This window comes from Oncorhynchus mykiss, chromosome 15 (genome assembly GCF_057628025.1).
Source record: "Oncorhynchus mykiss isolate SJ-2025 chromosome 15, ASM5762802v1, whole genome shotgun sequence".
Classification (NCBI taxonomy): Eukaryota; Metazoa; Chordata; class Actinopteri; order Salmoniformes; family Salmonidae; genus Oncorhynchus; species Oncorhynchus mykiss.
The window spans coordinates 15,642,261-15,669,733 of NC_143036.1; the positions used below are offsets into that span (position 1 = coordinate 15,642,261).

Consider the following 27,473-nt stretch of genomic DNA (forward strand, 5'->3'; position numbering starts at 1 on the left):
CTATCATTAAACCCACCACTGCCACGTGTCAATTGCTCCCAAAAAACTCTCTCAAAAGATGCCCCAGTTATAAGACCATTTTAAACTGTAGGCCAAATCCTCCATCCCCCAAAATGTGTTTCTTTTAAGCCTTAAACGTTAACACGACATGGGGACTGGATTGCATAAAATGGTAAACCCGCTGTAGCCTCCCCTACACACCCTGAGACCACGCCCTATCCATGCCCGACAGGGAACCTCGATGTCACTCATGCCTTTCAAGGGCTGCAATTTGACAATAGGAACACCCACTACTTATTAAATCGTTGCTGAATGCTGATTGGCGGAGGCTGATGGCGTATCCCGCCCCCCGCGGTGGATTGTTTAGAGTGGCCAGACCGCCAGGGACACAGATGGCAGCGCGAACAGGAGGAGTATCTAACGGGACATGCTGCCAGATTAATCTATTACATTTCTGACTGCTGGTGAGGGTATTTACTATGCTTTTATAACTCATAAGATTCGGAATATTTCTTGCCAAACTGTTTATATTTGCCCCTAATTTAATGTTTTTTTTATATACATATATATGCATGTGTGTGTGGAATTGCGTTAATCCAAATGGTCGAACCACTGACTGGACATAGCGGCCGGCCACCACTAGTGGACACTCAATAGATTATAATGATGAAGCACAAGGGCTTTACGAGTTCTGTGTCCAAGGCCCGATTCTTTAATTAAAATTATAGCCTATTTTTGCACACTCCAATTGGCCACTGCATGGCTTGGAACCGTTTGATTTATTGTTTACTGGAACGGACTAAATGCATTTGATGTAGAAAGTGTTGGAACTAAGTTGGGTTATAATATTGTTGCTATCGATGCAGGCTGGGAAATAGAATCGTTAAACAGATGTAGGTCAACCAACCCATCAGTAACGGGAAGAGACACTGAGGAACTTTGATTGATCGCGCTTGCCATCAGTGTTGTGTCTGCGTGTGTAGAATAGGCTGTGTTGTGTTTGTGCACTGCCTGCAGCCCGCGCACAGGCGGCATTTTTTGTTGCTCACCCACTCTACTTAAAGCAAGATGGATTAACTACAATTGTTCTATTAATATGTGCAATGGGCTACATTCTTTTGTGAATGTAGGGCAGTGACATGTCAATTATTATAAGGGTCACAGGCTATAATTAATATAGCCTGTATATTTATTAATATAACTGTCTATCAGGGCGAATAGGCATGGTGTAGAGATCATGCATGATCTAGCAATGTCAGAGTTAGAGTTTTAGCGTAATTTGTAGGACAATGTGTAACCTGACATAATTGATCTTGCAATATTGATGACCCCACCACGAGCTCGTGTGCCAAAAGGCTGTACTTGACTCATACATTGATAATGTTGCCCTGCTCTGGAATTTCAGGATTCCATAGTAAAAGCTGTGTGTGGGCGTAGAGGGTCTTTAGGGAGACACATGAACTACATCCTGGTGGCAGCAGTCAGGATGCCTCTAGTGAAGTTCAAAGGCCCTCTGCTCTCTGAGCTCTCGAGATGGCAAATGTGCTGCTAATCGTCTGAGAGGCTATAGTGGATTTGTGTGCCTGACAGAGAGAAGGACTTTAACTCTGTCATTAAAGTTATCAGTTTGTCAGAGTAGCCTGTATGCCTGGCGGAGCTATTCCTGTGTGTTTGTATTAGGGCATTACCCCATTTCTTTGACTACGTGCAGTTTCTCACTCTCTCCCCATCTCTCTCTCTCTCTCTCCCCCCAACTCGCTAGTGTTCTACATCTCTTGCTCTCTCTCCCCACCTCTCTCTTTCTCAAATGTTCTTACTCATATATATCAGTGGAGGCTCCTCAGAGGAGGAAGGGGAGGACCATCCTCCTCAGTGAATTTCATGAAAATAGTGTAACATTAAAAAAGCTAGTTTTAGATAAAACCATACTAAATATATTCACGTCACCAAATAATTTATTAAAACAAAGAAGGTCTACAGTAGCCTCAACAGCGCCACGGTGTAGCCGGAGGATAGCTAGCTTATGTCCTCCTCTGGGTTTATTGACTAAAATACAAAACCTAGGAGGCTCATAGTTCTCACCCCCTTACATGGACTTACACAGTAATTATGACAATTTCTGGAGGATGTCCGGTTATCGAGATTTACCGCCCAAAACCACTCACTTTTCCCGGGATATATAACTGTGTGGAAACAGTCAATTATAATAAATTATTAATGTAAATAGTGACGTGACATGGAACTGTTAAATTATATGCAAGTCCAAATATGTATTCTCTACTGCCTTCACTCTGTTCTCTGCATGATCAGTCATCAACGCTCATGGTTGGGTCAGACAGACCATCTCAGTATGGAGCGCAGTTCACAATGCATGTAGACCTATCATCTCATCATGGTAACTTTTTTTCTTGTGACATGTAGGCCTACATTTGCTGCAGTATAGTCTATGCTACAATAATATATGGACCGAATGTGCGTCTAATTTACACATCTCCATCTGGCTTTCGGGGGCCACCTTGTTTTTTAAATTATTGCAGCTGCAGAGTTTTGAAACAGCCTATCGTTGTTTTAAATCAGAGCATTCACAAGCAGTCTTCCTCTCTCTCATCAATTCCATTCAAATTGCATCCAAAAAGATAATCCTGTTCAAAAGTGATATACAGACGTGCTCAAATTTGTTGGTACCCTTACAGTTAATTAAAATAGTGCTTCATTCCTCCTGAAAAGGGATGCAATTAAAAGCTATTTCATCATGTATACTTGCATGCCTTTGGTATGTCATAGAATAAAACAAAGAAGCTGTGAAAAGAGAAGAATTATTGCTTATTCTACAAAGATATTCTAAAATGGCCTGGAAACATTTGTTGCTACCCCTTAGAAAATATAATAAATCATTGGATTATAGTGATATTTCAAACTAATTAGTATCACACACGTCTCCAATCTTGTAATCAGTCATTCAGCCTATTTAAATGGAGAAAAGTAGTCACTGTGCTGTTTGGTATCATTGTGTGCACCACACTGAACATGTACCAGAGAAAGCAAGGAGAGAGATCAGAAATAAAATAATAGACAAGCATGGTAAAGGTAAAGGCTACAAAACCACCTCCAAGCAGCTTGATGTTCCTGTGACAACAGTTGTAAATATTATTAAGAAGTTTAAGGTCCATGGAACTGTAGCCAGCCTCCAGGGGGCGTGGCCGCAAGGGGAAAGTCAACCCCAGATTGAACAGAAGGATAGTGTGAATGGCAGAAAAATAACCAAGGATAACTGCCAAAGCGATCCAAGCTGAACGTACGTCAGTTTCTGATCGCTTTTTGAGCGACAGTGGGCTCCATGGAAGAAGACCCCAGGAGGACTCCACTTTTGAAAGAAAAACAAAGACAGACTGGAATTTGCTAAAATGCATATTGACAAGCCACAATCCTTCTGGGAGAAGGTCCTTTGGACAGATGAGTCAAAACTGGAGCTTTTTGGCAAGTCGCATCAGCTTTATGTTCACAGATGAAAAAATGAAGCTCACAAAGAAAATAACAACATACCTACAGTGAAACATGGAGGAGGCTCGGTTATGTTTTGGGGTTGCTTTGCTTCGCCTGGCACAGGGTGCCTTGAATCTGTGCAGGGCACAATGAAATCTCAAGGCTATCATGGCATTGTGGAACAAAACGTACTGCCCAGTGTCAGAAAGCTCTGTCTCAGTCGTAGGTCATGGGTCCTCCAACAGGATAATGACCCAAAACACACAGCTAAAAGCACCCAAGAATGGATAACAACAAAACATTGGACTTTTCTGAAGTGGCCTACATTTATGGAAAGAGCTGAGTCTTGGAGTCTGGAGAAGGCACCCATCAAACTTGAAGCAGTTTGCTCAGGAAGAGTGGGCCAAACTACCTGTTAACAGGTGCAGAAGTCTCATTGAGAGCTACAGAAAACATTTGATAGCAGTGATTGCCTCGAAAGGTTGTGCAACAAAATATTAGGTTACGGGTCCCATCATTTCTGTCCATGCCAGTTTTCATTTGTTTCATTATTTACAATATTATGTTGAATTAAAAACTCTAAAGTCTGATTTCTATTAAATATGGAATAAACAATTGTAGATGCCAATTGCTTTTGTCAGTTTCAAGTTATTTCAGAGAAAATTGTGCATTCTTTGAATTTTGTGGAGGGGTACCAACAAATTTGAGCACGTCTGTATATAGAGGACCAGTCAAAAGTTTGGACACACCTACTCATTCAAGGGTTTTTCTTTATTTGTACTATTTTCTACATTGTAGAATAAAACATAAAAACTATTAAATAAGACACATGGAATAATGTAGTAACCAAAAAAGTATTAAGCAAATCAAAATATATTTTATATTTGAGATTCTTCAAAATAGCCCCCCTTTGCCTTGATGACAGCTTTGCGCACTCTTAGTATTCTCTCAACCAGCTTCACCTGGAATGGTTTTCCAATAGTCTTGAAGGAGTTTCCACATGCTGAGCACTCGTTGGCTGCTTTTCCTTGAGTCTGCGTTCCAACTCATCCCCAACCATTTCAATCTGGAGCAGGTTTTCATCAAGGATCTCTCTGTACCTTGCTCAGTTCATCTTTCCCTCAATCCTGACTAGTATCCCAGTCCCTGCCGCTGAAAAACATCCCCACAGCATGATGCTGTCACCACCATGCTTCACCATAGGGATGGTGCCAGGTATCCTCCAGACGTGACGCTTGGCATTCAGGCCAAAGTGTTCAATCTTGGTTTCATCAGACCTGAGAATCTTGTTTCTCACGTTCAGAGTCCTTTCTTTTGGCAAACTCTAAGCGGGCTTGGAGTGGCTTCCGTCTGGTCAATCTACCATAAAGGCCTGATTTGGTGGAGTGCTGCAGAAATGGTTATCCTCTGGAAGGTTCTCCCATCTCCACAGCAGAACTCTGAAGCTCTGCCAGAGTGACCATCGGGATCAAATAAAATAGTTTTATTGGTCACATACACTTGTTTAGCAGATGTTATTGCGGGTGTATCGAAATGCTTGTGCTTCTAGCTCCGACAGTGCAGTAATATCTAATAAGTAATATCTAACAGTTTCACAACATATACCCAAAATACACGTAAATCTAAGTAAGGAATGGATTAGTAATATTGATACATATATGTCAGAGCGGCACTGAACTAAGAAACAGTGGCATAGTAAAGAATACAGTATATACGCATGAGATGGGTGATGCAATATTTACACACAATTAAAGTGACTAAGATACCGTAGAATAGTATAGAGTACAGTTTATACATATGAGATAAGTAATGCTAGATACAGAGAGAGACATTATTAAAGTGGCCAGTGATTCCTAATCTATGTCTATAGGCAGCAGCCTCTGATGTGCTGGTGATGGCTGTTTAACAGTCTGATGGCCTTGAGATAGCTGTTTTTCAGTCTCTCGGTCCCAGCTTTGATGCACCTCTACTGACCTCGTCTTCTGGATGATAGCGGGGTGAACAGTCAGTGGCTCGCGTGGTTGATGTCCTTGATGATACTTTTGACCTTCAGATGGCATCGGGTGCTGTAGGTGTCCTGGAGGGTGGGAAGTTTGCCCCCGGTAATGCGTTGTGCAGACTGCACCACCCTCTGGAGAGCTTTGTGGTTGTGCCTTACCAGGCGGTGATACAGCCCAACAGGATGCTCTCGATTGTGCATCTAGAAAGGTTTGAGGGTTTTAGGTGTTAATCCAAATTGCTTTAGACTCCTGAGGTTGAAGAGGCGTTGTTGCGCCTTCACCACACTCTGTGTGGGTGGACAATTTAAGTTTGTCAGTGATGTGTACGCAGAGGAACTTGAAGCTTTCCACCTTCTCCACTGTGGTCCAATCGATGTGGATAGGGGGGTGCTCCCTCTGCTGTTTCCTGAAGTCCACGATCATCTCTTGGTCACCTCCCTGACCAAGGCCCTTCTCCCCCAATTGCTCTGAGCGGCCAGCTCTAGGAAGGGTCTTGGTGGTTCCAAACTTCTTCCATTTAAGAATGATGGAGGCCACTGTGTTCTTGGACCTTCAATGCTGCAGACCTTTTTTAGTATCCTTCCCCAGATCTGTGCCTCGACACAATCCTGTCTCGGCGCTCTATGGACAATTATTTTGACCTCATGGCTTGGTTTCTGCTCTGACATACACTGTCAACTGTGGGACCTTATATAGAAAGGTGTGTGCCTTTCCAAATCATGTCCAATCAATTGAATTTACCACAAGTGGACTCCAATCAATTTGAATAAACATCTCAATGATGATCAATGGAATCTGGATGCACTTGAGGACCTGTTAATAGGTGCAGAAGTCTCATTGAGAGCTACAGAAAACATTTGATAGCAGTGATTGCATCTAAAGGTTGTGCAACAAAATATTAGATTAAGGGTCCCATCATTTCTGTCCATGCCAGTTTCATTTGTTTTATTATTTACAATATTATGTTGAATTAAAAACTCTAAAGTCTGATTTCTATTAAATATGAAATAAACAATTGTAGATGCCAATTGCTTTAGAATAAGGCTATTTCATAACAAAATGTGGAAAAAGTCAAGGGGTCTGAATACTTTTCGAATGCACTGTATACAGTGGGGCAAAAAAGTATTTAGTCAGCCACCAATTGTGCAAGTTCTCCCACTTAAAAAGATGAGAGGCCTGTCATTTTCATCATAGGTACACTTCAACTATGACAGACAAAATGAGAAAAAAAAATACAGAAAATCACATTGTAGGATTTTTAATGAATTTATTTGCAAACATTAGATAATATGGTGACAATGGTGTAGTCTGTGTGTAACGGTTAGCGGTTATGATATGAAGGTTTGGCGTACACACAGACAGCTGATGTGTTATGCACTGGATTCCACAAGCAAAGGGAAAAGGTGAGCGAGGAGGAGAGCGCATAGATGTGAGAAGGAATTATGAGCAAAGTGATCATGCTGTTTGAATGTGGCAGCTATGAAAGTGAACTGTGTTTTGCGTGTGATCAGGGGGTGTATTCATTCTGCCGATTCTGTTGAAAAACGTTTCTTAAACGGAAGCAAACGGAACGAAATAGGGATAAACATACCTGAATTTGTCCAATAGAAACTCTCGTTTGTAGCCGTTGGACTAATGACTACACCCTAGATCAGCTAGACGCAGGCAAGAGTGTACAAGGCGGTATTGAATGTGTCACTGTCACCTTGATTACAAAAAATGTACTTGACCTGTCCACCTACGTTGTAAACTTTCATTAATAGGCTAGGTTGTAGCAAACTCATGATGGGTATAGGGAAATTTGAGTACCATGTAGTAGCCTAACCCTATCGTTGTTACATTGAGCTGGGTGAATGGAATTTGAATGACAGTCATCCAATATGCTGTAATAGAAATAAGGCCACGCTCATAAAGAAATAATCATCCTCCCTCATCTTAAACAACACCGGCCATCACTAGTGTATATAATATTAATTGTATTATTATTATTGTCTCATTCACACCTGCGCTGTTGGAGCTTGGAGCTTAAGAATTTCCCTGTACACTGCAACTACATTTGCAAACATGAAAGTGACTAACTATAAGAAATCGTAATCTAAACTCTCTCTCTCTATTTTTCCATGTGTCTCTCTTTCTACCATCTCTTCCTTTCTGAGTGGAGTGCCCTCGTTTCAGGGTGTGTTAAAGGAGGTCTGGGGAGGAGGAGGGGAGCGGAGGGGGAGGCATGCATGGGAGCACTCTGCTGTTGCCGTGTGAACGGAGCTCTATTGTCCTAGGAACCTTTCAGAGTGGCTTCCCTGAGGCCCTTGCACAACTCACTCCCTCACTAACTCACTCTCCACACACACACACACACACACCATATACACACATGATTTACCCCCTCACACACACACACACATGTTCCCTTCCTCTCTCCTCTTCCTTTCATTTGCCTCCCCACCCCAACCTCTTAATTATCTCCCCATTGTCACACCAGACAAGAACCAATACAACTCACGACATATGTTAACTATACTCAGAACTTCCAAGCAGAGCAGACCAACACATTTCATAGACTAGCGTTTTTCTATAATACTGTAGGCCTGGTTCCATACGCAAACCATGGCGCTATCTCTTTAACAGCATGCCTAATTAGCTGTTTTCAGTGAGTTTTGTGGCAGCAGACGGTGATGGAGTAATTTCTCCTATGTTGTCCCTTATTGGTTTATGGCTGTAAGCAGGGCAGGGGGTATTGGACCGAGGCCAGCGGAGGACTCTGTTGTAGCCTTGTGGGGAGGTTGCTACTTGGTGGTCAGAAATTACTATTTTCTCTGTCAACACCATCAAAGGGGCTAGCCTCGCAGTTAGATTGTTGGGCCAGTAACCGAAAGGTCGCTGGTTCAAATCCCTGAGCCAGCAAGTTGGAATACTATGCCGTTCTGCCCTTGAGCAAGGCAGTTAGCCCCAAACAACAATTGCTCCCAGGCACCGATGACCTGGACATTGATTAAGGTAGCCAACCGCACCTCTCTGATTCAGAGGGGTTGGGTTAAATGCGCAAGACACATTTAGGTGGAATGCGTTCAGTTGTGCAACTGACTAGATAGATATCACCTTTCCCTTCACAAAACGCCCTATTCATCAATGACACACACAGCCTAGCATACTAGATCTGAAATGAAGTGCATGACTAAGGGGTCAGCTTTGCTGTTGGGAGTGTGGCCCCCAGCAGTTCCTCAAGCTGTAGCTGTATTGTTCTTCTGCTGCTCCTCTGGGAGGACAGGGAGAAGAGATGTTACACTGTGAGGAACAGGAAGCTGAAGCCGGGCGGAGGCCGCAAAAACAGGAAGCAGGAAGAGGCCCAGATAAGATGGCCGCTCCGATGCTTTCTGAGATCCCTTTTTCATCTGCTATAGAAGCTGCCCTTAGACTCAGATCTAGGATCAGCTTAGCCTCCTCAGATCCTGATTTTAACCATTCTAGGGAAGATGCTAACCTCACCTTAGATTAGTGTCAAGGAATGGGCAACTTGATCCTTAGTATCTAGTGAATATGTCCAAGTGCATTGGAGAGTATGTGTGTTGGTCTGAACTATCAAGGGAATGGGTCTCAGCGTGCACGCCACGGGAGAGTGAGTGTGTGTGTGTGTGTTTGGGCAGTTGACCCTACCTCTGGGGCAGTGGTAAGGCTGGAAAGCATTAGCTGGACTGTAGCTTATTTTCCTAATCTGTCTGCCGATGGCCTGCTACTGTTTACTACTACAGTCTGGACGGGTCACAGTTGTATGCCCAGTCTCTTTAACCCTGTTTCGAAGAATAGGATTGTGTGTTTGTTAGTGTGTGGTAATACGTCTGGCCATGTGACTATCTGTGTGTGTGTGTGTGTGTGTGTGTGTGTGTGTGTTTAGTCAAATGTAGATGAAAAGTTTTTAAAGGCCCAGTGTATTTTTTGGTGTGTTTTGTATCATTTCTACACAAACTTGTTATTAGCAGGTTTGTAATGGGATTTAGTTTCAGCTTTCCATGGTGACGTCACTGTGGTAAATTGGTTAATAGACCAATAACAGAGGGTTCCAAACCTCTCTGCAGCAAACAAGTGCTCAGCATATGTGGGAACTCCTTCAAGACTGTTGGAAAAGCATTCCAGGTTAAGCTGGTTGAGAGAATGCCAAGAGTGTGCAAAGCTGTCATTGAGGCAAAGGGTGGCTACTTTGAAGAATCTCAAATATGAAATATATTTTTATTTGTTTAGCACTTTTTTTGGTTACTACATGATTCCATATGGGTTATTTCGTAGTTTTGATGTCTTCACTATTATTCTACAATGTAGAAAATAGTAAAAATAAAGAAAAACCCTTGAATGAGTAGGTTTATCCAAACTTTTTGTGTGTGTGTGTGTGTGTTTATACTACTTACCATACTTGCAATAGTTATAACTTAAAACAAAAATTGTCTGTAAGTACGTCCTTTATGTAAGTAGAGTGTGTCATATATCATATGTATTGTGTGTCCTGTGCTTCTCTCTAGGTGTGACAGTGTGAGGCATCACCATGCCTCTGGTGAAGAGGAACATCGACCCGCGCCACCTGTGCCGGGGGGCGTTGCCAGAGGGCTTAGGCAGTGAACTGGAGTGTGTGATGAACAGCACCCTCTCCTCCATCATCCGCCAGCTCAGCAGCCTGAGTAACACACACACACTCTCTCTCAGAGCACTAACCACACACTACAAACAACTTCATACGCTTTATACCAGTGTGTCAACAGTAACATATGTCATTATCATTGCCCTCTTCCACACCTATGAACAACATTCTTATTCTCCTCAAGTTGTATTGATCCTAACTATATGAGACATGTTACAATTCCCAAGTGGGTTAACCCTATTGGCGCAATGGGTAGAGTGTTTGCCTTTCACCCCAGCGACCCAGGTTCGCTTCCCTGCCCCGCCGTTCACTACAATATTATACTATTTCACACTCACATTAAAATACTCTCTCATCACTATCTCCTAGTTATCTTGCTGCAGTGCACACTGCACAGTCCTGCTTGACGTTGATAAGAAGATGATGTAGTGTTTAATCCTGGAGCAGTGATTGATTTGTGAGGATCAGACCTACAGGTCGCTAGGTCAAGACTCTGTCATCATAGACCCACAGGAGGATGTAATCCTGTTTAGATATTTCCGCTAGAATACATTCAGAATATGTGTGTGTGTTTGGGTGTACTGCGGTATATTAAACAAACTATGCCGGAAGGGGGAGGAGCCTGAATACCCTGGCTGTTCCCATGACACAACCAATATCATGTCCTGTGAAATATATTGACATATTCTTTCCTCCCTTATACCCAGTATCCAACCACCACTGCTCCCTCTCTCGCTTTCTCTCGACCCTCCCTTTCTTGCTTTCTATGTCTTCCTCATACTCTGTTTTCTTCCCTCCCCCAACTCTGTCCCTCTCTCTCTTTCTGTCTTTCTGTCTCACTTTCTTTCTGTCTCGCTTTCTGTCTCGCTTTCTTTCTTTCTCTCTCTCTCTCTCTCTCTCTCTCTCTCTCTCTCTCTCTCTCTCTCTCTCTCTCTCTCTCTCTCTCTCTCTCTCTCTCTCTGTCTCTGTCTCTGTCTCTGTCTCTCTCTGTCTCTCTGTCCCCCTCCCTCTCTCTCTCTCTCTGTCTCTCTGCCCCCTCTCTCTCTCTCTCTCTCTCTCTCTCTCTCTCTGTCTCTCTGTCCCCCCCCCCCCCCCCCCCTCTCTCTCTCTCTCTCTGTCTGTCTCTCTGTCCCCCCCCCCTCTCTCTCTATCTCTCTCGTTCTCTGTCATTGTGAGAGTTCTTGTGGTGGGAGTGGGCCTTTCAGCAGCTGCTGTGTGGGATAAATATAAATGACTAGGTACAAAGGCCTGGAAGGTCTGAGCTAGGGACAGGAGGTGTGTGGGTGTGGGGGTGTGTATCCGTGTGTGTGTGTATCCGTGTGTGTGTGCATCTGTGTGTGTATCCGTGTGTGTGTATCCGTGTGTGTGTGTGTGGAGGTGGACTGAATGTCAGAACCATGAAGGGAGGTCAGAGTTGATGGAACTCAGCATGCTAGATCTCTCTTCCTTCCTTCCTCTAGATAGAGGTCATTCTCTCAGTATGGTGACAGAAATAGTCTAGATATTTCTCCAGAGGTCATCCTGTCATTATGGTGACATAAAATAGTCTAGATGTTTCTCCAGAGGTCATCCTGTCAGTATGGTGACAGAAATAGTCTAGATTGTTCTCCAGAGGTCATCCTGTCAGTATGGTGACATAAATAGTCTAGATATTTCTCCAGAGGTCATCCTGTCAGTATGGTGACATAAAATAGTCTAGATGTTTCTCCAGAGGTCATCCTGTCAGTATGGTGACAGAAATAGTCTAGATTGTTCTCCAGAGGTCATCCTGTCAGTATGGTGACAGAAATAGTCTAGATTGTTCTCCAGAGGTCATCCTGTCAGTATGGTGACAGAAATAGTCTAGATTGTTTCTCCAGAGGTCATCCTGTCAGTATGGTGACAGAGATAGTCTATATTGTGCGTGTGTGTGCATTCATGCTTGTGTTTGCGTATGACACACAAAAGTTCAGCGTTGTTAAAGCGTATTGACGCTGACCTAAACAGACTTGCTCTAGCAAAGATTGATTGCTGTGGATTTTTCCTCTAGGACCTTCCCTGACAGTGATGCCCTGGTCTATTTGTTAGTTACATTTGTTACCAGAAGAATGGCAGAAAGAGAATTGATAGTACCAATCTTCAAGTCCATCTCAGTTGGTTTCCCCTACCTGTCTGACGCCAAACACCAGTCTCAATGTCAACAATGAAGAGGCGACTCCGGGATGCTGGCCTTCTAGGCAGAGTTGCAAAGAAAAAGCCATCTCAGACTGGGAAATAAAAAGAAAAGATTAAGATGGGCAAAAGAACACAGACACTGGACAGAGGAACTCTGCCTAGAAGGCCAGCATCCCGGAGTCGCCTCTTCAATCCTGTTGCCGTTGAGACTGGTGTTTTGCGGGTACTATTTAATGATGCTGCCAATTGAGGATACGTGAGTCATCTGTTTCTCAAACTAGACACTCTAATGTACTTGTCCTCTTGCTCAGTTGTGCACCGGGGCCTATATAGATATTCCATAAAATGTGCCGTTTCCAGCTACAATAGTCATTTACAACATTAACAATGTCTACACTGTATTTCTGACAATTTTATGTTATTTTAATGGACAAAAAATATGCTTTTCTTTCAAAAACAAGGAAATGTCTAAGTGACCCCAAACTTTTGAATGGTAGTATATAAACTCACTGTCAACTGCGTTTATTTTCAGCAAACTTAACATGTGTAAATATTTGTATGAACTTAACAAGATTCAACAACTGAGACACAAACTGAACAAGTTCCACAGCCATGTGACTAACAGAAATGGACTAATGTGTCCTTGAACAAAGGGAGGGGACAAAATCAAAAGTAACAGTCAGTATCTGGTGTGGCCACCAGCTGTACCTCACTGCATCTCCAGTTCTTGCTGTGAGATGTTACCCCACTCTTCCACCAAAGCACCTGCAAGTTCCTGGACATTTCTGGGGGGGAATGGCCTTAGCCCTCACCCTCCGATCCAACAGGTCACAGACTTGCTCAATGGGATTGAGATCCGGGCTCTTCGATAGCCATGGCAGAACACTGACATTCCTGTCTTGCAGGAAATCACGCACAGAACGAGCAGTATGGCTGGTGGCATTGTCATGCTGGAGGGTCATGTCAGGATGAGCCTGCAGGAAGGGTACCACATGAGGGAGGAGGATGTATTCCCTGTAATGCACAGCGTTGAGATTTCCTGCAATGACAACAAGCTCAGTCCGATGATGCTGTGAGACAACGTCCCAGACTATGACGGACCCTCCATCTCCAAATCGATCCCGCTCCAGAGTCCAGGCCTCAGTGTAACGCTCATTCCTTTGACGATAAACGCAATTCCGACTATCACCCCTGGTGAGGCAAAACCGTGACTCATCAGTGAAGAGCACTTTTTGCCAGTCCTGTCTGGTCCAGCTACGGTGGGTTTGTGCCCATAGGCGACATTGTTGCCGGTGATGTCTGGTGACGACCTGCCTTAGAACAGGCCTACAAGCCCTCAGTCCAGCCTCTCTCAGCTTATTGTGGACAGTCTGAGCACTGATGGATGGGTTGTGCGTTCCTGGTGTGCGTTCCTGGTGTAACTCGGGATGTTGTTGTTGCCATCCTGTACCTGTCCCGCAGGTGTGATGTTCGGATGTACCAATCCTGTGCAGGTGTTGTAACAAGTGTTCTGCCACTGCGAGGACGATCAGCTGTCCGTCCTGTCTCCCTGTAGCGCTATCTTAGTCGTCTCACAGTATGGACATTGCAATTTATTGCCCTGGCCACATCTGCAGTCCTCATGCCTCCTTGCAGCATGTCTAAGGCACGTTCACACAAGGACCCTGGGCATCTTTCTTTTGGTGTTTTCCATAGTCAGTAGAAAGGCCTCTTTAGTGTCCTAAGTTTTCATAACTGTGACCTTAATTGCCTACCGTCTGTAAGCTGTTAATGTCTGAACAACCGTTCCACAGGTGCATGTTCATTAATTGTTTATGGTTCATTGAACAAGCATGGGAAACAGTGTTTAAACCCTTTACAATGAAGATCTGTGAAATTATTTGGATTTTTACAAATTGTCTTTGAAAGACAGGGTCCTGAAAAAGGGACTTCTTTTTTTGTGAGTTTATATATGTACGTATGTATTTATATGGGGCGACAGGGTAGCCTAGTGGTTAGAGCGTTGGACTAGTAACCGGAAGGTTGCGAGTTCAAACCCCCGAGCTGACAAGTGCTGTCGTTCTGCCCCTGAACAGGCAGTTAACCCACTGTTCCCAGGCCGTCATTGAAAATAAGAATTTGTTCTTAACTGACTTGCCTGGTTAAATAAAGGTAAAAAAAAAAATTAAAAAAAATATACAGTTGAAGTCGGAAGTTTACATACACCTTAGCCAAATGCATTTAAACTCAGTTTTTAACAATTCCTGACATTTAACCAGAGTAAAAATGCATTGTCTTAGGTCAGTTAGGATCACCACTTTATTTTAAGAATGTGAAATGTCAGAATAATAGTAGAGAGAATGATTTATTTCAGCTTTTATTTATTTCATTACATTCCCAGTGGGTCAGAAGTTTACATATACTCAATTAGTATTTGGTAGCATTGCCTTTAAATAGTTTATCTTGGGTCACACGTTTCAGGTAGCCTTCCACAAGCTTCCCACAATAAGTTGGATGAATTTTGGCCCATTCCTCCTGACAGAGCTGGTGGATCTGAGTCAGGTTTGTAGGCTTCCTTGCTCGCACACACTTTTTCAGTTCTGCCCACACATTTTCTATAGTATTAAGGTCAGGGCTTTGTGATGGACACTCCAATACCTTGACTTTGTTGTCCTTAAGCCATTTTGCCACAACTTTGGAAGTATGCTTGTGGTCATTGTCCATTTGGAAGACCCATTTGCGACCAAGCTTTAACTTCCTGACTGATGTCTTGAGATGCTGCTTCAATATATCCACATAATTTTCCTACCTCATGATGCCATCTATTTTGTGAAGTGCACCAGTCCCTCCTGCAGCAAAGCACCCCCACAACATGATGCTGCCACCCCCATGCTTCACGGTTGGGATGGTGTTCTTCGGCTTGCAAGCCTCCCCCTTTATCTTCCAAACATAATGATGGTCATTAGGGCCAAACAGTTCTATTTTAGTTTCATCAGACCAGAGGACATTTCTCCAAAAAGTATGATCTTTGTCTCCATGTGCAGTTGCAAACCGTAGTCTGGCTTTTTTATGTCGGTTTTGGATCAGTGGCGTCTTCCTTGCTGAGCGGCCTTACATTTTATGTCTATATAGGACTCGTTTCACTGTGGATATGGATACTTGTGTACTTGTTTCCTTCAGCATCTTCACAAGGTCCTTTGCTGTTGTTCTGGGATTGATTTGCACTTTTCGCACCAAACTGCGTTCATCTCTAGGAGACAGAACGCGTCTCCTTCCTGAACGGTATGACGGCTGCACGGTCCCATGGTGTTTATACTTGCATACTATTGTTTGTACAGATGAACGTGGTACCTTCAGGCATTTGGAAATTGCTCCCAAGGATGAACCAGACTTGTGGAGGTCTACAATATTTTTTCTGAGGTCTTGGCTGATTTCTTTTGATTTTCCCATGATGTCAAGCAAAGAGGCACTGAGTTTGAAGGTAGGCCTTGAAATACAGGTACACCTCCAATTGACTCAAATGATGTCAATTAGCCTATCAGAAGCTTCTAATGCCATGACATAATTTTCTGGAATTTTCAAAGCTGTTTAAAGGCACAGTCAACTTAGTGTATGTAAACTTCTGACCCACTGAAATTGTGATACAGTGAATTATAAGTTAAATAATCTGTCTGTAAACAATTTTTGGAAAAATGACTGCACAAAGTAGATGTCCTAACCGACTTGCCAAAAATATAGTTTGTTAACAAGACATTTGTGGAGTGGTTGAACAACTAGTTTTAATGACTCCAACCTAAGTGCATGTAAACTTCTGACTTCAACTGTATGTGTAACAGTTTAGCATCTGTCCCTCTCCTCGCCCCTACCTGGGCTTGACCCAGGGACCTTCTGCACACATCAACAACTGCCTCTCACGAAGCATCATTACCCATCGCTCCACAAAAGCCACGGGAACAACTACTTCAAGGTCTCAGAGCGAGTGACGTCACCGATTTGAAATGCTTTTTGCGCACTAACTAGCTTGCCATTTCACATCGGTTACACACATACATACACACACACATACACACATACACACATACATACACACATACACACACACATACACACACACATACACACACACATACACACATACATACACACACACATACACACACACACACACACACACACGTACGTACATGCGTGCGTACGTATGTATGTATGTATGTATGTATGTATGTGTGTGTGTATATGTGTGTGTGTGTGTGTGTGTGTGTGTATGTGTGTGTGTGTGTGTGTATGTGTGTGTGTGTGTGTGTATGTGTGTGTGTGTGTGTACACTTATACACTACCGGTCAAAAGTTTTAGAACACCTACTCATTCAGGGTTTATTTTATATTTGTACTATTTTCTACATTGTAGAATAATAGTGAAGACACAGAACTATGAAATGACACATATGGAATCATGTAGTAACCAAAAAAGTGTGATACAAATTCTTCAAATAGCCACCCTTTGCCTTGATGACAGCTTTGCACACTCTTAGCATTATCTCAACCAGCTTCATGAGGTAGTCACCTGGAATGCAACAGGTGTGCCTTCTTAAGTTATTTTGTGGTACACAGTACCAGTCAAATGTTTGGACACATCTACTCATTCCAGGGTTTTTCTTTATTTTTATATTTTCTACATTGGGATCATAGCGTTCACCTGGATTCACCTTGTCAGTCTGTCACTCAGTTTATATACTGTCATTATAAAGAGAGCAGTTGTCTATAGTTATCTCAATGTGCAGTACAGGGTAGACATAGTATGCATAATTTAGTGCACCAGGATGTCATGCTAACCACATTATCCATCTGTCTACCCTTGTACTGCAGGTAAACATGCGGAGGACATTTTCGGAGAGCTGTTCAATGAGGCCAACACCTTCTACCTGAGAGCCAACTCCCTGCAGGACCGCATCGACCGCCTGGCCGTTAAGGTCACTCAGCTGGACTCCACCGTGGAGGAAGGTGAGACAGGGGTTAGAGGTCACAGGAAATAGGAAGTGACATCGTTACTCGTTGACATAGCGATGGTGTAAAAGTGAGGAAACTGAGGATATATAAATACTTCTCTCACACCCTGTCTATCCCCCTCTCCCGAACCCTCTCTCTCACACCCTGTCTATCCCCCTCTCCCGAACCCTCTCTCTCACACCCTGTCTATCCCCCTCTCCATAACCCTCTCTCTCACACCCTGTCTATCCCCCTCTCCATAACCCTCTCTCTCACACCCTGTCTATCCCCCTCTCCCTAACCCTCTCTCACACCCTGTCTATCCCCCTCTACCTAACCCTCTCTCTCACACCCTGTCTATCCCCCTCTCCATAACCCTCTCTCTCACACCCTGTCTATCCCCCTCTCCCTAACATCTCTCTCACACCCTGTCTATCCCCCTCTCCCTAACCCTCTCTCACACCCTGTCTATCCCCCTCTCCCTAACCCTCTCTCTCACACCCTGTCTATCCCCCTCTCCCTAACCCTCTCTCTCACACCCTGTCTATCCCCCTCTCCCTAACCCTCTCTCTCACACCCTGTCTATCCCCCTCTCCATAACCCTCTCTCTCACACCCTGTCTATCCCCCTCTCCATAACCCTCTCTCTCACACCCTGTCTATCCTGCTCTCCATAACCCTCTCTCACACCCTGTCTATCCCCCTCTCCCTAACCCTCTCTCACACCCTGTCTATCCCCCTCTCCCTAACCCTCTCTCACACCCTGTCTATCCCCCTCTCCCAAACCCTCTCTCTCACACCCTGTCTATCCCCCTCTCCCTAACCCTCTCTCACACCCTGTCTATCCCCCTCTCCCTAACCCTCTCTCTCACACCCTGTCTATCCCCCTCTCCCTAACCCTCTCTCACACCCTGTCTATCCCCCTCTCCCTAACCCTCTCTCACACCCTGTCTATCCCCCTCTCCCTAACCCTCTCTCACACCCTGTCTATCCCCCTCTCCCTAACCCTCTCTCACACCCTGTCTATCCCCCTCTCCCAAACCCTCTCTCTCACACCCTGTCTATCCCCCTGTCCCTAACCCTCTCTCACACCCTGTATATCCCCCTCTCCCTAACCCTCTCTCTCACACCCTGTCTATCCCCCTCTCCCTAACCCTCTCTCACACCCTGTCTATCCCCCTCTCCCTAACCCTCTCTCACACCCTGTCTATCCCCCTCTCCCAAACCCTCTCTCTCACACCCTGTCTATCCCCCTCTCCCTAACCCTCTCTCACACCCTGTCTATCCCCCTCTCCCTAACCCTCTCTCTCACACCCTGTCTATCCCCCTCTCCCTAACCCTCTCTCACACCCTGTCTATCCCCCTCTCCCTAACCCTCTCTCACACCCTGTCTATCCCCCTCTCCCTAACCCTCTCTCACACCCTGTCTATCCCCCTCTCCCTAACCCTCTCTCACACCCTGTCTATCCCCCTCTCCCAAACCCTCTCTCTCACACCCTGTCTATCCCCCTGTCCCTAACCCTCTCTCACACCCTGTATATCCCCCTCTCCCTAACCCTCTCTCTCACACCCTGTCTATCCCCCTCTCCCTAACCCTCTCTCACACCCTGTCTATCCCCCTCTCCCTAACCCTCTCTCACACCCTGTCTATCCCCCTCTCCCTAACCCTCTCTCTCCTTCTATTTATGCGTCCTCTCTCTCTCTCACTCTTTGTTTGTCCTCTTTCTTTGTCCTCAGTCTCTCTGCAGGACATCAACATGAAGAAGGCTTTTAAGAGCAGTACCGCCCAGGACCAGCAGGTGGTATCCACGAGGAGCGTTCCCATCCCTGTCAAGGAGATGTACAACCTGAGTAACAAACCTCCACCTCTCAACATCCTCTCCAAATATAGGTGTGTTCTCTCCCCCTCCCTTTCTATGATCTGTCTAATGTTTCCTACCCAGGGCAGTCTTAACCCAGAGTCAAATTCCTCACCTGATCTTGTTTTGTAGTTTCATAATAGAATGTTGTGGATTTCATTTCCCACAAACGCTGACCCGCGTTTGCCCTTTGACCCTGTAGGGATGACCACAAGGAGGGGCTGAAGTTCTACACTGACCCCTCCTACTTCTTTGACCTGTGGAGAGAGAAGATGCTGCGGGACACGGAAGACAAGAGGAAGGAGAAGAGGAAGAACAAAGTAAGCAAAACAATCTCTCCCTTCTTCTCTTCCTTGTCCTCCTCCGTCTCCACTAATATGTGTCTCCTCGCAGGAGCAGAAGCGTTGTGTGGACGGGACGTTGCAGAGGGAGGTGAAGAAGGTGCGTAAGGCTCGGAACCGTCGCCAGGAGTGGAATATGTTGGCCCTGGATAAGGAGCTGAGGCCTGACCACCACCACACACACTCTCTCCACCGGGGGGCCACCTGCGAGGGATCACTATCCCCTGAGATGAGGCCAGTCCAAATACACACAGTTACATACATACTGCATGATGAGGTCAATGAAGAGTTGACTTGAAACAAAGATTCTTTAATAAGATAACATATCAAATGTTTTTTTTAAAGTATGGAATAATTACTTTTCTGTATATTACATTTCTGTATAGATGATTATTACTCGCATGCAAATAATGTTTTTCCCCCAGTAGAAATAATGTGTTTCCCCCAGTGGAAATAATGTGTTTCCCCCAGTAGAAATAATGTGTTTCCCCCAGTAGAAATAATGTGTTTCCCCCAGTGGCAATAATGTTTTTCCCCCAGTGGAAATAATGTGTTTCCCCCAGTAGAAATAATGTGTTTCCCCCAGTGGAAATAATGTGTTTCCCCCAGTGGAAATAATGTGTTTCCCCCAGTGGAAATAATGTTTTTCCCCCAGTGGCAATAATGTGTTTCCCCCAGTAGAAATAATGTTTTTCCCCCAGTGGAAATAATGTGTTTCCCCCAGTAGAAATAATGTTTTTCCCCCAGTGGAAATAATGTTTTTCCCCCAGTGGAAATAATGTTTTTCCCTCAGTGGAAATAATGTTTTTCCCCCAGTGGCAATAATGTTTTTCCCCCAGTGGAAATAATGTGTTTCCCTCAGTGGAAATAATGTTTTTCCCCCAGTGGAAATAAGGGGTTTCCCCTAGTGGAAATAAGGGGTTTCCCCCAGTGGAAATAAGGGGTTTCCCCCAGTGGAAATAAGGGGTTTCCCCCAGTGGCAATAAGGGGTTTCCCCCAGTGGAAATAAGGGGTTTCCCCCAGTGGAAATAAGGGGTTTCCCCCAGTGGAAATAAGGGGTTTCCCCCAGTGGAAATAAGGGGTTCCCCCAAGTGGAAATAAGGGGTTTCCCCCAGTGGAAATAAGGGGTTTCCCCCAGTGGAAATAAGGGGTTTCCCCCAGTGGCAATAAGGGGTTTCCCCCAGTACTGTGATCATTTAGTCTCTGTCAGCTGTTCAAGGAGACGTGACGGTCCTCTTACTCCCCCTGCTGGCCATTCTGTAAAATGCTGTTTCCATCTCCCTCCCTTTCTCTCTCTTAGGGGTCTTGGGCCTGACCACCACCAATGCCACTATCCTCACTCTACCAATCATGCTGGTCACGCCCACACGTACTCCGGCCCGCCTCCCAGTCTCCTGGCTGCTCAGCTGGCTGCTCAGGGAAACGCCACTCTGGACCATGCCTACAGGGGATACAACCTGGGTCGCCCCCACAATGCTCCACCTCCTCTCCCTCCCATTGAGAACATGAATGGATCCATGTCTCTACGACCTGTGGACTACAGGTCAGAGAGTGCACATGAATAAACACACTGGCAGACAGATTGATGCATATATGCACTCAAATAAACATTAACATTAATTGACATGTGCACAGGGACACCAAACAAACCCACGTACGCTCTTTTGTTGGGGCTCTGCCCCAGCTTCAGGGTTTGTTGTGTTTAATGTGCTATTGGTTTGGATTAGATCTGATGATGAACAACAGGCTTTACCCTCTCTGGAGTTTAGCAGTTGGCTCTGTAATGTACTGTCATCCCATACAAGCCAAGTACTGCACTGGTACACTCAAAACCCAAACACGGTCCTCTGCTTTGGTCTTGACATGACTCGTCTGTGACCTGTCTAACTCTGGTAATAATTCCACCCTGTTGTTCTTTCTTCTTGAACTTGTCAGAGGATGTTGGTATGGTAGGATTATCATGGTTACATGTGAGATGTTGGTATGGTAGGATTATCATGGTTACATGTGAGATGTTGGTATGGTAGGATTATCATGGTTACATGTGAGATGTTGGTATGGTAGGATTATCATGGTTACATGTGAGATGTTGGTATGGTAGGATTATCATGGTTACATGTGAGATGTTGGTATGGTAGGATTATCATGGTTACATGTGAGATGTTGGTATGGTAGGATTATCATGGTTACATATGAGATGTTGGTATGGTAGGATTATCATGGTTACATGTGAGATGCTGGTATGGTAGGATTATCATGGTTACATGTGAGATGTTGGTATGGTAGGATTATCATGGTTACATGTGAGATGTTGGTATGGTAGGATTATCATGGTTACATGTGAGATGTTGGTATGGTAGGATTATCATGGTTACATGTGAGATGATGGTATGGTAGGATTATCATGGTTACATGTGAGATGTTGGTATGGTAGGATTATCATGGTTACATGTGAGATGTTGGTATGGTAGGATTATCATGGTTACATGTGAGATGTTGGTATGGTAGGATTATCATGGTTACATGTGAGATGTTGGTATGGTAGGATTATCATGGTTACATGTGAGATGTTGGTATGGTAGGATTATCATGGTTACATGTGAGATGTTGGTATGGTAGGATTATCATGGTTACATGTGAGATGTTGGTATGGTAGGATTATCATGGTTACATGTGAGATGTTGGTATGGTAGGATTATCATGGTTACATGTGAGATGTTGGTATGGTAGGATTATCATGGTTACATGTGAGATGTTGGTATGGTAGGATTATCATGGTTACATGTGAGATGTTGGTATGGTAGGATTATCATGGTTACATGTGAGATGTTGGTATGGTAGGATTATCATGGTTACATGTGAGATGCTGGTATGGTAGGATTATCATGGTTACATGTGAGATGTTGGTATGGTAGGATTATCATGGTTACATGTGAGATGTTGGTATGGTAGGATTATCATGGTTACATGTGAGATGTTGGTATGGTAGGATTATCATGGTTACATGTGAGATGATGGTATGGTAGGATTATCATGGTTACATGTGAGATGTTGGTATGGTAGGATTATCATGGTTACATGTGAGATGTTGGTATGGTAGGATTATCATGGTTACATGTGAGATGTTGGTATGGTAGGATTATCATGGTTACATGTGAGATGTTGGTATGGTAGGATTATCATGGTTACATGTGAGATGTTGGTATGGTAGGATTATCATGGTTACATGTGAGATGTTGGTATGGTAGGATTATCATGGTTACATGTGAGATGTTGGTATGGTAGGATTATCATGGTTACATGTGAGATGTTGGTATGGTAGGATTATCATGGTTACATGTGAGATGTTGGTATGGTAGGATTATTATGGTTACATGTGAGATGTTGGTATGGTAGGATTATCATGGTTACATGTGAGATGTTGGTATGGTAGGATTATCATGGTTACATGTGAGATGTTGGTATGGTAGGATTATTATGGTTACATGTGAGATGTTGGTATGGTAGGATTATTATGGTTACATGTGAGATGTTGGTATGGTAGGATTATCATGGTTACATGTGAGATGTTGGTATGGTAGGATTATCATGGTTACATGTGAGATGTTGGTATGGTAGGATTATTATGGTTACATGTGAGATGTTGGTATGGTAGGATTATTATGGTTACATGTGAGATGTTGGTATGGTAGGATTATCATGGTTACATGTGAGATGTTGGTATGGTAGGATTATTATGGTTACATGTGAGATGTTGGTATGGTAGGATTATCATGGTTACATGTGAGATGTTGGTATGGTAGGATTATCATGGTTACATGTGAGATGTTGGTATGGTAGGATTATCATGGTTACATGTGAGATGTTGGTATGGTAGGATTATCATGGTTACATGTGAGATGTTGGTATGGTAGGATTATCATGGTTACATGTGAGATGTTGGTATGGTAGGATTATCATGGTTACATGTGAGATGTTTTTGTGGAGAGGCCGATTAACATATCATACTTTTTATTTCTGAAATGGTTATGATGATTAATATAATGCCTCATGTTCACCCTCCATCTGTCCCTCTCTCCCTCAGTATGGAGGGATATGGAAATGGCTCCCCTCCTCCTGCTCCTCTCATGCCATCTGCACAATCTGCCTTTGCCACGCCCCCCGGAGGCCCACTTCCTCTTCCAGGTCTAATGGGATCAGTTGGTGTCTATGCCCTGCCCCCACCGCCAATCGCTGGGTCGCTGGTGGCTCCAACTCCCCCAATGCCTCCGCCCCCTCCTCCAGGCTCCTCCTACTCTACCACTCCCAAGATGTCCTCCGTGCCCCACAATGCCCAGCCTGTTAATGATGCTCGTAGTGATCTGCTGGCTGCCATACGCATGGGTAAGACTGCCTATCTGTATCTAACCCACCTGTCTCTGTGGCAGAGCTATTCTGTGTGTGTGTGTGTGTGTGTGTGTGTGTGTGTGTGTGTGTGTGTGTGTGTGTGTGTGTGTGTGTGTGTGTGTGTGTGTGTGTGTGTGTGTGTGTGTGTGTGTGTGTGTGTGTGTGTGTGTGTGTGTGTGTGTGTGTGTGAGTTTGTTTTGCATTACCTGGTGCCCCGGGGTGGGGGAGATTTCTCTTTAGGACCAATGGAATTATCTAAAATGAGCAAGTTGCGCCAACCTTGGGCCACGGGCCATGCAAACCGAACCTTCCTTTTCTGTCTGTCTGTTTGACTGACTGGCTGGCTGACTGCCTAACCCGTCTCTCTCTCCCTGGCTGTAGGTATCTAGTTGAAGTGTGTCTAACTGTCTCTCTCCCTGGCTGTAGGTATCTAGTTGAAGTGTGTCTAACTGTCTCTCTCCCTGGCTGTAGGTATCTAGTTGAAGTGTGTTGGTGTCTAACTGTCTCTCTCCCTGGCTGTAGGTATCTAGTTGAAGTGTGTCGGTATCTAACTGTCTCTCTACCTGGCTGTAGGTATCTAGTTGAAGTGTGTCTGTCTCTCTCCCTGGCTGTAGGTATCTAGTTGAAGTGTGTCTAACTGTCTCTCTCCCTGGCTGTAGGTATCTAGTTGAAGTGTGTCTAACTGTCTCTCTCCCTGGCTGTAGGTATCCAGTTGAAAAAGGGTCAAGAGCAGCAGGAACAGCAGGCTAAGAGAGAGCCTGTAGGGAACGACGTGGCCACCATCCTCTCCAGACGCATCGCTGTCGAGTACTCCGACTCCGAAGATGACTCAGAGCTGGAAGAGAACGACTGGTCCGACTAACACACACACATCACTCACTCAAAAGCTGAAAAGCACATACATGTGCACGTTCACATCCACACAAAAAATAAACCACTAAATGGTTCACTGAGTGTACTAAACATGAATAACACATTCCTAATATCAAGTTGCACCCCCCTCCTCCTTTTGCCCTCAGAACAGCCTCAATTCGTAGGAGCATGGACTCTACAAGGTGCTGGATGTCCTTTGGGTGGTGAACCATTCTTGATACACATGATAAAACTGTTGAGTGTGAAAAACCCAGCAATGTTGCAGTTCTTGACACAAACCTGTGCGTGTGGCACCTACTACCATACCCGTTCAAAGGCACTTACAATTTTTGTCTCGCCCATTCACCCTCTCATTGGCACACATGCACAATCCATGTTTCAATTGTCTCAAGGCTTAAAAATCCTTCTTTAAACTGGCTCCTCCCTTATACCGATACTGATTGAAGGGGATTTAACAGGTGACATCAATAATGGATTATAGCTTTCACCTGGATTCACCTGGTCAGTCTATGTCACAGAAAGAGCATGTTTTGTACATTCAGTGTATATACTGTCATTATGAAGAGAACAGTTGTCTATAGTTTCCTCAAACTGCAGTGCATGCATAGTAAGCAGAATTTAGTGCATGTTTTGTTTTGTACACTCAGTGTATATATACCAACAAAACGTAAACAAAAACACACACACACACAGGATGTATTTGTACATGATATAAGCTGGGTGACCCCTGGTCACATGTAGCACTGCTGGTAAATCAGACTCCTGCATCAGCCGCTGAAGGGTCCAGAACTGGACTTCTAGCGGTGTATTCAAGATGCACACTATCGGGTTCAGCTGCTATACTGACACTAATTGCAACTAAACGTTCAATTCAATACTATTACTGTTAACATTTTAAAACTCTCAAGCAATACTCAGGTCATCTTGAATAGACCCCAGGAGACCACAGTGTGTCTCTGTATAATATGTTATCCATAATAACACTAGTAAAGCCCTGTTTGTGGCACCCCAGGAGTGGCACTCATCTCATGTATAGTTACAGTCTTAATAAGGGCCTTACTTAGAGAACCCCCCCTTGGGAAGACAGTCTACGTCTTTTTTCTAATGTTTTTACTGAAACACTTCATCTAGGACTGAGACCAATTTTTATGTGTAGATTATAGCAACAGGGAGATGAAGAGAAGTCAAAAGAAACAGTGTGGACTGTGCTGCTCAGGGTAGCGTTCAGAAGGAACCGTGTGGACTGTGCTGGTCAGGGTAGCGTTCAGAAGGAACCGTGTGGACTGCGCTGGTCAGGGTAGCGTTCAGAAGGAACCGTTTGGACTGCGCTGGTCAGGGTAGCGTTCAGAAGGAACCGTGTGGACTGTGCTGCTCAGGGTAGCGTTCAGAAGGAACCGTGTGGACTGTGCTGGTCAGGGTAGCGTTCAGAAGGAACCGTGTGGACTGTGCTGGTCAGGGTAGCGTTCAGAAGGAACTGTGTGGACTGCGCTGGTCAGGGTAGCGTTCAGAAGGAACCGTGTGGACTGCGCTGGTCAGGATAGCGTTCAGAAGGAACCGTGTGGACTGCGCTGGTCAGGGTAGCGTTCAGAAGGAACCGTGTGGACTGTGCTGGTCAGGGTAGCATTCAGAAGGAACCGCGTGTGGACTGTGCTGGTCAGGGTAGCATTCAGAAGGAACCGCGTGTGGACTGTGCTGGTCAGGGTTTTGTTGGAACAAATGGGAGAAGATGTTTTGAAAGTGTTTTCCTACTGTGTTCCTTCTGAAGGCGACAGGTGTGTGTGAGGGAGTGGCCTGAGAGGGAGGCTGTATTCCATCATCCACACTAGAACACTACCCCATGTGCTACACTTAGGAGGATGCACAGCCAGCATTGTTTCCTTCTAAGTGGTACTCTAGTATGGATATTGGAACGTAGCCTGAGTGAGTGAGTGAGTGAGTGAGTGAGTGAGTGAGTGAGTGAGTTGTGAGAGCGTCTGATTGGAGATAGGGAAAGATGAAAGGCGGCTTAATGGATGACAGCTGTCTAATCGCTTAGTGATGTCTAGCAGAGATATGGAAGATGAAGAATAGATTGGATTGTGTTTAGGGTTGTCATGGTTATTTTTAGTGTGAACTCTGTAAACGTTGAACTCTGTGACCCTGAGAATAAATACAAATATGAGGAATAACGATTGATATTCACAATGTTGTGTCTGCGTCTCTTTCCTGTTGCACTGTTGTCATGGAGACAACACGGTGCTGACACTGACACAGCAGTTTCCATGGTAACAGTATTGCTAGCCAGCATCTTTGGGACGTCCCTACCCTATTGAAGTTAAAATTTAAAATGGTTAAGGTAAAGGTTCAGAATAGGGCTAGGGTTATTTAAGAATTATTGTTACTGGGATTCCGGATAGCACTGGCCCAGCTAAGAAGGGAGTCACCATGGGAACAGAGGAGCGGCGGGAGGCACTGAGCCAACGGATGCAGAGGGAGGATAAACAAACCAAACCAACACAGGGGTTTTGTTTTTCATACACAGCACATTATTTTAATATAAAATTAACAAGATCTCTCAATTCAGTAAACTAACCAAAGCAATACAAAGTTACAGCTAACACCTTGGAAAAATATACACCTTGTTCACACAATGTCTTACAATATCTCAGTTAGTGCAGGGGTTCTCAAAGTGGGGAGCAGTATTTTTTTAAATTAATATTCCCAACAGATTCCAGTAATTTGGCCAAGGGATCCGTGGAATAAGTTTAGAGGGTGTGATACAATACATGTACACTGAACAAAAATATAAAC

The 27,473-nt window shown here is 44.4% G+C and overlaps 1 protein-coding gene across 2 annotated transcripts; it reads left to right on the forward strand.

Moving 5' to 3' along the window:
• Positions 1–344: 344 nt before the first annotated feature.
• Positions 345–26,867, forward strand: LOC110489669 (actin-binding protein WASF3). Of its 2 annotated transcripts, none has more exons than XM_036943841.2 (9): positions 345–464; positions 9,992–10,147; positions 17,106–17,240; positions 18,962–19,115; positions 19,286–19,403; positions 19,477–19,658; positions 20,725–20,967; positions 23,509–23,807; positions 24,515–26,867. In XM_036943841.2, the coding sequence occupies exons 2-9, from the start codon at positions 10,015–10,017 to the stop codon at positions 24,670–24,672; spliced, it is 1,422 nt and encodes a 473-aa protein (XP_036799736.2). In that variant the 5' UTR covers positions 345–464; positions 9,992–10,014; the 3' UTR covers positions 24,673–26,867. The 2 variants fall into 2 exon arrangements, with proteins under 2 accessions (XP_036799736.2, XP_036799737.2); XM_036943842.2 differs by having other exon boundaries at positions 366–470.
• The last annotated feature ends 606 nt before the right edge of the window (positions 26,868–27,473 follow it).

Coding starts and splice junctions, on each gene's coding strand:
- LOC110489669 (XM_036943841.2), top strand. CDS start 10,015: ATGCCTCTGGTGAAGAGGAACATCGACCCGCGCCACCTGTGCCGGGGG. Junction 17,241..18,961: donor GGACTCCACCGTGGAGGAAG/GTGAGACAGGGG, acceptor CTTTGTCCTCAG/TCTCTCTGCAGGACATCAAC. Junction 19,659..20,724: donor TCACTATCCCCTGAGATGAG/GCCAGTCCAAAT, acceptor TCTCTCTCTTAG/GGGTCTTGGGCCTGACCACC.